This window comes from Perca fluviatilis, chromosome 17, assembly GCF_010015445.1.
Source record: "Perca fluviatilis chromosome 17, GENO_Pfluv_1.0, whole genome shotgun sequence".
Lineage (NCBI taxonomy): Eukaryota > Metazoa > Chordata > Actinopteri > Perciformes > Percidae > Perca > Perca fluviatilis.
Window position 1 is genome coordinate 18,054,672 of NC_053128.1, and position 11,523 is coordinate 18,066,194.

At 40.4% G+C, this 11,523-nt stretch overlaps 1 protein-coding gene across 1 annotated transcript; it reads right to left on the reverse strand.

The window, feature by feature from the left end:
- Nucleotides 1–1,845: 1,845 nt before the first annotated feature.
- tbc1d10ab (TBC1 domain family, member 10Ab) lies at nt 1,846–9,326 on the reverse strand. Its single transcript, XM_039780787.1, has 9 exons — nt 9,151–9,326; nt 6,574–6,673; nt 6,080–6,187; nt 5,619–5,725; nt 5,404–5,518; nt 5,246–5,311; nt 4,444–4,633; nt 3,052–3,206; nt 1,846–2,840 (listed from the first exon to the last, which is right to left on the reverse strand). Exons 1-9 carry the CDS (start codon nt 9,324–9,326, stop codon nt 2,436–2,438), a joined length of 1,422 nt encoding a protein of 473 aa, XP_039636721.1. The 3' UTR covers nt 1,846–2,435.
- Between the last annotated feature and the right edge of the window lie 2,197 nt (nt 9,327–11,523).

An 11,523-nucleotide genomic window follows, 5' to 3' on the forward strand; every position in this document is an offset into this window, starting at 1 on the left:
GCTTCTCAACATCCTACATTTATATGTTTTGATATATATTGAAACATAATCTTTAAAAAAAAAAAAAAAACATTAAAAGTGTTTAGCTGCCAAACCACATCCTGTATCCTTCAGAATGACTGGGCAACTAATCATTTGAATCCTTGGTTGAAGCTCAGTGGTGCCATCTACTGTATATGACAGTATAGAAAGAAACCCAACTGATGAACTGCATGTTGGTTAAATGTGATCTGTGTTCTAAACTATACTAAAATCTCCAGTGTTTGAAATCAACATAGAACCACAACCATTTTCCATTATAAAAACCCTGACAGCAACTAATGAACGATTCACAAAATGTCACGATTCGATACAATATCGATTTTCAGGCTCAAGATTCGATTAAAAATCGATTTTCGATTCAAAAACGATTCTCGATTTAAAAAACGATTCACAGTATGTAAATGTAGTTACTTTTCCCATGTGATTGCAGTAGACATACAATTTAAAAAATATGAATTGATTTTTGGAATTCTATGAATTCGATTTTGAATCGGTAGAGCTTGAATCGCAATTCGAATGTGAATCGATTTTTTTGCACACCCCTAGCAACTAATCGGATTTACTGTTACACATGTAACTGCTGATAAAGGAATTTCCTGGACTGGGAGTTAAATTTGATTGATTCTGAATTCATTAAGAGTTTTTCCAAACAATTTCTTCATTGGAACATCTCAGATATAATTAGTTTTAACATACCGTTCAGTCATTATCAAAGATTTATGGTAAGGTTCTTTTGACTTTTAATATCTTTTTATCTAAATAATGCCATTAGAAAAGAACTTCTGAAGATTATATATGTACATTACTTGGACTTCATGATTAGTCTTTTTGGTTTTGTATTATTTTAAAAGTTGTTCAAAGCAGTTTTGTCAACAAAAATAATACTAGGTACTTCAGCACATTTGAGTGGAATTTCCTGGTTTTAAAAAAACACATCCAAGTGTTGGGACTGGAGATCAGATTCTGAGGCTGCAGAAAACAAAACTCCTAATGCCATATTTTTCTTTTATAGTAAAATATATCTAAGCCTAAGGGATGCACTAAGTATGATTGTAAAAAAACCAAACAGCTTTATATTAGTGTTCTTTAAAATGGCATTTTGCCATATCCCATTCACAACATTGATATAAACCCAATCCTATCCCTAATACTGTATAACAGTATGATTGATTAAACTGCTCGGACAACATATATCTTAAAAATATGCATTACAAATCTTTGGCTTAGTGGCACAAAATGTCCCTGCACACTTCTTCCTTCATTATGTCCGTCACACAGACGACTGCTGGTCACTGCTGCGGCTGTGAGATAATCTCACGATGCCCTCTAGTGTTCAACAACAGCAAAGACAAACTCCTGGATGACAGACACACTGATTAACCCTTGTGTTGTCCTTTGGGTCCCAGTGACCCGAAGGACAACACAAGGATTATGTACTTCCGTTTACTTTGTTGAGAATTGCTCTCTAAACCCTGTTTCTTGTAAAGTAAGTAAAGTTTATTTCTAGAACACAGTTCTAGACACAGTTTAAGCTGACCAAAATGCTGTACAAACAAGAACTAAGGTGCTGTATTAACCCTTGTTTAGAGAGCAATTCTCAACAGAAATACGAAGCCTATCACTGTTGTCCTTCGGGCTACTGGGAAGGCAAGTGCTAAAGGAAGTGCTGTGTGGTGTCTGCAAATTTGTGCGATTTTAGCAAAGCAGGGTAAAAACGCATCTCTGCGTTGGCAGACGTAGTGACTAACATAGCCAAAGGAGGAAGACTATAAAGGCAAAGTGCTCTAGAAAAGACCTCATCAATCAAGACAAAATCCAACTTCATTTATAACAAAAGAAAGAATCTAGGAGGTACATTTAAAATTCAAGGAGGTAAATAGCAGCAGTAGCTGTTAACAGTGAGTTAGCGAGGGTATATCTCTACATGTTCAGTCATATGAAGCTAATAGATCAACAGGATAAAACCTCAAACACGTGTGCACAGGACACACAGTCGCCATCTGTTGTTGCTCCCTGACAATTACACATTTCTGAGTTCCATACACTTTTATTCTAAATTTCAATGACAACGTAGTTAAAAGTAGAGTAAATAGAAACCTGTATAAATGAAATGACAGCGAAAATGTGTTCAGCATTACAGTGACTGCTTAGCAGTCTGAGCAATGGCATTTTTGCCAGCTTTGAAAACACGATAACTTTTTTCTTGATTGTAAAAATAGCCATTTTAATAAAAAGCTGTCACAGTCATGACTACCACAGATAAAATAAGTCAAAGAAAGGTTTCTCGTGTCACTGTGACATGCGAGAACTTTGACTGAAAACTGTGAGCGTTAGTAAGTTAGCAAAGGCTGTATGGAATGATTTATGTTAGTAAACTGGTGATACTTACCCTGCTACAGGTAAGTGTCATGGTCTGCACTGCTCAGACTCTCTTTGGACCCTTGTACAGTCAAGTGTTTGAGGAGAGGTGAGGGGTCAGTGGGAGGGCGGTAAGGAATAACAGTCTCCTGTGGCAGTGGGATTGATTTCTTCTGTTTTTCTTCTTCAGTCTTTCCACTTTCTTTGGCGTCCTCTTCTCTCTTCCCAACTGTCTTGGGTGCCAAGGGAGATTCCACAATAATTGTGGGTCTCTGTCTCAGGTCCTGACGACTGGGCGGCTCGGCAGTCATGATGGCCTTAGCGCCGTGCATCCTGGGAGGAGACTTGCAGTGTAGATCTCCATGGGTCTCCTTCCAGCGCCGCAGCTGAGCATGGTGTTCCTTCTCAATGTCTTTCTCAGACACCACTAACTCAATAATCTGAAACGCAAGTGGAGAATAAACGTAAATCACATGCGAGTAATGCCTGGGTTTAATGGTTCAAGTACTACAGCACATTACAGGTTAAGTCTTTTTATATCGCTGTTGCAACCAGAGGAGGGCAAAGTCAAACGAGTGTGTGCAGTAGGTGCTAGGTCAAAACAATAAAATGGATAACAAAGACTAAAACAATGACAGAGTTTAACTGTACCTCGTGCACCAGGAAGACTTCTTGCATGTACTGTGGCTGTATAGCTCGGAGCAGCTCCATTGTTTCATAGAGACCTTGACAGGCCTTCAGTTTCTCTTGGGATCCCAACATGCATTTCAGGAGAACCAGGCCCACTCGAAAGAGGATCTTTACTCCTGAGAACAGCATCACACAAGACAACATGCAGCTAGAGCAGCAATCGACACTTTCAATAGATAGACCATCTGAGAGCACATAACTGCTGGAGACCAATTCATTTAAAGTGCTCAAATTATGCTTTTTGGCTTTTTCCCTTTCCTTTATTGTGTTATATATGTTTTTTGTGCACGTTATTAGGTTTACAAAAGTGAAAAAGCCCAAAGTCCACCCCAAAGGGACTTACCATCTCCAACAGAAAACACTGTTCACAAACTGCTCCAAACTGTCCTATTGCAGTCCAGCCTTTGCTTCTGTGACGAACGTGTAACACACGTTATAATGCTCGCCTAGCTGCTAGCGTGGCACACCCTCATACTCTGCTTCTGACCGGCTAGTAGTCCTTACCTAGGTACTGCGCATGTGCGACTCCCAACAAAGATGGAACAGAAGTGTGATGCCTCACTCAGTAGCTAAAACGGAGAGCTCAACACACAGGGTGAAAAGAAGAGCTGCAGCAATGTGCAGTACAACAAATACAGTACAGGCCAAAAGTTTGGACACACCTTCTCATTCAATGTGTTTTCTTTATTTTCATGACTATTTACATTGTAGATTCTCACTGAAGGCATCAAAACTATGAATGAACACGTGAAATTAGTACTTAACAAAAAAGTGTGAAATAACTGAAAACATGTCTTAAATTTTAGATTCCTCAAAGTAGCCACCCTTTGCTTTTTTGATAGCACTGCAAACCCTTGGTGTTCTCTCAATGATCTTCATGAGGTAGTAGAAAATGAGCATAATATTAGCACTTTAAGTGGATATTTAGATGAATAACTATGGTGTAGCCACTTGGATTGATTGCAACAATCTTGCAGCTTGGTGAACTACTTCATATATATTCTCATATTCCTCATCCTGGTGTTTTACAGGTCAAATTACACAGGAGGATAATAAGCACATGACAGGGCCTGGAGGAAAATAAATACTGCTATTGTGTATTTAAATCTGGTGTTTTACCTGTAAAACAATCCTCAAGTGTACTACATCAAACAAAGCTGCTGTCTATGAGCTAAAAGTCATATTTTCACTTCTATTTATTTGAAACACATTATAATATACATTCATTCATGACATAATCTCTGTAAGGGTGACTTGTCAGGTCAGGGAAAACCACTTCTGATATGTTTTTTTTCTTCTTCATGTGCCGTACAATAATATATCAGTGAATGTTTTACACGTGTGGTGTCTCACCCTCACAAAGGAACATGTCCCAGACACGCAGCACTGAGGCCCACGGCAGAGTCCGAGAGAAGGCGCACATGTACCACTCGGTCATGTACAGGATGGGCTCCAGCTTGTGCTTCTTCAGGTGACGGTGGGCCACAGGAGACACCCGCCGCAGCAGAGCATACAGGATCTCCCCGTCCAGCTGGATCGCCTCCTGTGGAGACAACATGAAACAGCAGTCAGTGGAGAGAGGGAGAGAGAGAGCGAGAGAGAGAGAGAGCAGAGAGAGAGAGAGAGAGTGCTTTTCTCTTTGCTTAATCTAATTTTCTGATTATCTCGTCCTTGTAGTCTGGTCACCTCCTCCTATTTATTAGGTCGTTAGCACATCAGATCTAACACCAACACCAGCCACATAAAATAACATGTACTGACTCCAAAAACTGACAATTTTGGCTTCCGTTTAGCCGGTTAAATCAGTCGATGCTTTCAAGAAGCTTAAATACTGAGGGAGAATCTATGTGGGCAATACATCTTGGGCAGTGTCATTTCTGGAAAATATGAATGAATGCAGGGATTCCGTCCTATAATGTGGCAGAAATGCAGTCTTCAGAAAGCCAGTGTTCTTGGGCATTGCTACAGTATTTGCAGTTTATTTTGCTCACAATAGATTAATTTTAGCAATATTTATAGGGTTTGGATAGAAAATAATTGACATGCTGAACACTATTAATATGTAATCCTGTTACAGGTAGTACTTAAGCTCTTCTTATGATATTAAGGTCCTCTTTTCAAAATGATATGACAGTGTGTCTGTCTGGACCCTTACCAGCCCTGTACTGTAGTATCCTGGAAGGTATTTCTCACAGATCTGGACAAGAACCCAGAATGCATCCTAGGACAAAGAAAGGGACCAAGGGTCTGCATTTAGTATGGTAAAATGTGAAATGAAAAAGAATTGGTTGAATCGTTAGTGTGCGTTTTCACCTCTGCTGGCATATGCATGAGGAGTACAGCAGCAATGGGAGCCTGAGCCTGACAATAACCCTCTTCCGGACGATGCAGAGTATATGCCTTCAACACGCGGAGCAGGTCTTGCTGCCTGAATGTATGAGCATATATAAATGATATTCAGAAACTATGTTCAGCCACATTAACACAACAATGGACATCATGACATGCCTTTAGAAGGCAGTGCTTACCCATGACCTCCCCTCGCTGCAAACATTTCATGGAAGGGGAACTGTCGATGGAGGTCCCGCTCAATAATATCTATCCATTTAGGATCTCCTGACTGACTGTCCAGTTCCTAAAAACACAACATAAATTTGTCAGCTTTTGCAACATTGCAAATTAAATTTCACTTTTTAATAGGAATTTTATAATGCAGGCAATTCTGAAACTTCAGTAAGTTATAAGCCTTGTAAGAGTCCAGCCCCTCTCCAGGAGTTTGGGTACTAGTGTACTATTGTTAAAACTAGTTGAAACTTGAATTACAAGTATACGTACATGTACCATTAATAAATATTATTCATTTCGCATCCATATTTTGCAAAACACTCCTCAGTACTTTGAGTGAGTATGATTTGTTCCAGACATGAAAAAGTATGTTTTTTAAGTCAAATAGCTTGATGACAGCAGGGATCACATATATACAACTGACCTGGAATTTGCCCTGGTTTTGCTCCCTTCTCACTTTGCCCCCGGTGAGGTAGAGCCAGGCCCGGCCACGCAGGGATGGAGGGATCCCCTTCTGACAGCGCTCTTTCACCTGTTATTCAACACATGCACAGTTACTCAAGAGCCTGCAGAAAGCAAGAGAAAGCAAGAGAAAGGAAGAACAGGAGAACGGAATACAGACATTGGAAAACAGTACTGTAAATACTGCAGCAAACATGCCACTGACTGCAACATGGCAGGCAACTGTTCATCAGAGATAAAAAAAAAAATTGGCCTGATGATGGAATGATCACAGGTTTCCAAGTTCAGTTTTTGATACACATTTATATTGTTTAGTCCATGCCACAACAACCATGTTTATGCTCCAAAACAGCCAGTGCACATTGGATGAACTCCTGCAAAGTGCACATTTTCATTACAAAGAAAGAAAGATGTGAAGTCAGACTTTATTTACTCAGTTTAGTTTATAAAGCACACCTTCTTGTGTTTTTTGGCCATCCACTTGTCCCAGCTGTTGAGCATCTCCAGCCATTTTGCCTCCCGCTGCCTCAGCACCTCAATTGGGATTTCTTCAGCACTGTGCAGATAGGAGACAATGTCACTGATAAAAGCAAACAAATTACTTTCATACAAATAAACAATGGCTTTACTGTACTGTGTCACTTCCCTGTACTCATGACAGGGCAAACCTGTCTTCAGAGGGGGCGGGACAGGGGATCATCTCTTCCTTGTCCACACAGGAAACCTAACCTCAGACAAAACAGTAGAACACTTGCCATCGGCAGCGAGGTACAAGGAAAACAGGAAGCTGTGGAACGTTCCCCTAGTTGACCTTGTACACAAAACTTACACCAATATCTCACTTCACTCAGTCCTCTCGAAGATCAGAGCTGTCATATTGTTATGCACACACTTTCCCGTCCTGATCTACCAAACAACATGCCCGGTCGTTTTGGCAAACAAATTTAAACAAATGAATTGAAAGAGCTGACTGACATGCTTTTGCATGAAAAGCTAAAGGAAGTTCAATCACTAATCTCTATACGATACCACAGCTACTTAGCTGAACTAGGCTAATAAAGTTAAAGAGCAATGATTGGGACGGTTTCCTTCATGTCTTTAAATTAGAACACACCACTAAATATCTTATGGCGGACCACGAGCCCAAGCTGCATGGTTTGCTCAGTTCTTCCACTGTCAGCATTTGGTCAAAATCAAGTCAAGCGAGACACTTTTTCAAGTCGTCACCAAAGTGCTGTACATTTTCCAAGGCACCGTTGAAATTTAGCCATGTAAGCAACACAGATATAGTATACAAACTGGGACATAATGAAGGTACAAATGACAAAGAAGAAATTCTAGGAGGCACAACAGCAAATGCTCAATCACACACACACACACACACACACACACACACACACACACACACACACACACACACACACACACACACACACACACACACACACACACACACACACACACACACACACACACACACACACACAGCATCTTTGGACTGGCAAACCCATTAAGTACCTTTAAAAAGAACCATTAAGATCTTAAAATCAATACCATACTGGAAGTCAGTGAAAAGAGACCAGCACACAAGTGTGGTCTCTCTGTTAGATGCCAGACGGACGACGAGCAAGGAACAAGGAATACAGACTACTATAGAACAGTGGTCTATGTCAGTGGTTCCCAACCTGGGGCCCCACAAATTCATTGACAAAATTGGAGCGGGTATAAGTTAGCAGCAGGTTTGATATTCGCAGGATATTCGTTTTCGACCTACCCCCATTCAGTGTCTTCAATAAAATTCCACTACATTACTAGTGTAGTATGTTGAGGACAGTTTAGGACATTGTATCAAAAAAAAAAAAAATCACAATGGTATTTGTTGTCACTACCGATTTACAAGCGAAAACAGCACTTCAATCTATGTTCCGGCTGTTGGCTGAGTTAGGGACCGTCTACAAATTACATTGCTCAGGCTGGTGACATAGACTACTGGGATTCTTTCAGGAAAGAAATCACCAAAATTCTATAAAAAGGACTTTTTCTCATTCTGATTGCTGTAGTAGCTGCCAATAGTGGGCAGCTAGTTACTACAGGTCATAATTTTGTCATATGTCACATTATAGTGAAACAGTATGAAATTAAAAAGATTAAAATATTCACCAAAACTCAACAAAAATACATTTTCTCATTCTGATTGCTGTAGTAGCTGCCAATAGTGGGCTGCTAGTTACTACAGGTCATAATTTTGTCATATGTCACATTATAGTGAAACGGGATGGAATTAAAAGTTTAAAATATTCACCAAAACTCAACAAAAATATATTTTCTCATTCTGATTGCTGTAGTAGCTGCCAATGGTGGGCAGCTAGTTACTACAGGTCATAATTTTGTCATATGTCACATTATAGTGAAACGGGATGGAATTAAAAGTATAAAATATTCACCAAAAATCTATAAAAAGACATTTTCTCATTCTGATTCCTGTAGTAGCTGCCAATGGTGGACTGCTAGTTACTACAGGTCACTTTTTTTTTTCATATGTCACATTATAGTGAAACAGGATGGAATTAAAAGTTTAAAATATTCCCCAAAACTCAACAAAAATAAATTTTCTTTTAATTTCATCCCGTTTCACTATAATGTGACATATGACAAAAATATGACCTGTAGTAACTAGCAGCCCACTATTGGCAGCTACTACAGCAATCAGAATGAGAAAATATATTTTTGTTGAGTTTTGGTGAATATTTTAAACTTTTAATTCCATCCCGTTTCACTATAATGTGACATATGACAAAAATATGACCTGTAGTAACTAGCAGTCCACATAGAAAAGTCATTCAAATGACAGCAGGTATCTCTAGCTACATAGACTGATGACTCCACAAATCCAAGGAGGAAGGAGAGATTTAACGTTTTATGTTCCCCTTTACCAGTGTTCAGAAGAAAAATCTGAATCTGTGGGGCAGTCTGTGGAAAAACACTTCATTCATATATTTTAGGAAACATTTAGCCTTATGAAGGTCCACTTACAATTTTCCGGTGTGCTGCTGGGCTCCTCCTGTGAATCCGTACTTATCCACCTGAGTCTCCCCGGGGTCACCGTTTACCTCTGGGTCGGATGCATGTGAGCTGCCTTTCCCATTATCTGTCAGCTTATCTGTGCAGCTCCGCAAGTCAAGTCCATTGCCCTGCTCAATTGTTGCCATTTAATCAACATTTATCTCAGCAGGAGCCGCTCCGAGTCTACAGGGAGTTCACATAACTCACCCTTCCGACCAATCTTGAAAGCTTAGCTAGCTAACACTGTAAAACTTTCCATGAAGACTCCCGTTGGTTAGCTAACGTTAACCTGCAGTCATCATGGATGTATAATAACAACTGTCACATGTGTCACAGCTAAATTAGCTACGGCTGCCAGGAAGATTTGATTCCTGGCTGCTAGCTCGCCAGTGCTATAACGCGTTAGATCATTTCTTTCATACTAAACCTTCTCGCTTTGGTCACATAATCAATGTTCAGGTCAAACAAGAAATGGTCAAACTATTAAAGAGCAAACGCAGCTAGTTCGAGAAACGCGAAATGAGTGCAGTATCTTCCTGCTAACACCGAAGCTAACAAGCTAGCATCACACAAATGTCAGCTGACAAACACCTATTTATATTATGCCCGAATCTCTGCTGTCAGCAAGAATGTAGGTAGCCGCCTATATTAGAAGTTATTTGGTAGCCGGTAGCTACCGAGGAAACTAGAAAGAAGGAACAGGCATTACTCATAAGTAATGAATAGTAATAACAAGGAAAACAAATGCACATATTTATATAAAGAAACATCAGTCAACGTCACATAATGTGTTTTGCTTGTGGATGCATTTTTCACTCAAATGTGAAACAACACAGATATGATGATGGGTTATAGTGAGACTTGCCATGCCCGCCCCAATGCACGATTATAATGACGTATGACTGGTCCTTCTTTCTAGTTTCCTTGTTGGCTACAGGAAGAGAAACTGGAGCAGATTAGTAACATGGCATCCTATCCTATAACTCTACACTGCCATCTACTGCTGAAAATCACAGTATTTACTCCTGTTATTAAAGGTCCCATGGCATGAAAATTTCATTTTATGAGTTTTTTTTTAACATTAATATGCGTTCCCCCAGCCTGCCTATGGTCCCCCAGTGGTTAGAAATGGCGATAGGTGTAAACATTGACATATATATAATGGACCAACAGAGCCCGTTGCTCTGGACGGAGACCAGTGAAGGCTATTAGAAGCACTTTTCCGGTGATGGCCAGCTTTACTGCGCAGCCTCCAACTGAGAGAGACCGTGTAAATGTGACGTGAGCAACGTGTCTGAAAGTTGTAAGTGTTCTGGTAGCTGTGCCAAGAGAAATCTCAATCATTCCCAATCTTACAGAGACGGAGAGTGTAGGTATATGTAAGGAGATAACATAAGCACAGGCTAATTATTGCTAACTAACATGCTAGTTAACATTAGTAATTAAACCTAAACAGCTAATGTAAGTCGAAACTGCCTGCGAGCTTCTCCTGTACTATACGGTAATTCCTCTACTGTGCGACAGTAAGTCACTTGGTTATGACACAATCGTTAGCCTATTTTTACAAAAACGTCTGCTACGGAGCCATAACGTGAGATACAAGGTAATGGAGCCTTTTATACGTTGTTGTGTTTCTTTAGAACTAAACAATGGACAAATCGAGTCTTTAAACACTTCGGATGTAAAGTTATTCTCAGTCAAGTGACGTAAAAAAAAAATGGCGGTCAGCGGAATGCTAACAGGAGGTGATGGCCAGTTAGCAACAAAATGGCGCCATGATGGCTCGAGTTCTGAAGCGAAGCTTACCCCCTTGGGTGTAAACCGAGCCCTGGGTTTACACCTACCCCTGGGTATGCTGTTCTACCCAAAATGAAAGCTCAGATGGGCCGATCTGGTTACCCTCTCTCTGCTTTTCCCGCCCAGAGAATTTGGCCCACCCATGAGAGAGAGACATCAAGGCTTTCAAACGAGCAAAGTGGCAGTTGGTCAAGGCCACACCCCCACCCCCCCCCCCCCCCCCCCTCCTCGATAGCTACAGACACAGAAATGGCACATACTAAGGAAATGGTGCGTTCTTTTTGTCTTGTAATCGCGACTAGTAGCTCGAGCGTGATGTCTCACATCCATGTCAAAAAACGAATAACCGCGGGTAGGCTACTGTTCTGCTTTCTGCTCAAGACTCAGCCATTGTTGTCATATAGCAACCGAGCGTCTCTAGCCAATTTCAGCTGCACAAGCTACAACATAACAAATTAGGCGGTATTTAACTCATAAAGACTGTAGCGACATGCCTATAGGTAGCAGTATACAGTGCTATGAGTACGACTTCTTCATTTGGTTACA

Coding starts and splice junctions, on each gene's coding strand:
- tbc1d10ab (XM_039780787.1), bottom strand. CDS start 9,326: ATGGCAACAATTGAGCAGGGCAATGGACTTGACTTGCGGAGCTGCACA. Junction 4,634..5,245: donor GATACTACAGTACAGGGCTG/GTAAGGGTCCAG, acceptor TTGTCTCCACAG/GAGGCGATCCAGCTGGACGG. Junction 3,207..4,443: donor GGACATGTTCCTTTGTGAGG/GTGAGACACCAC, acceptor TGCTGTTCTCAG/GAGTAAAGATCCTCTTTCGA.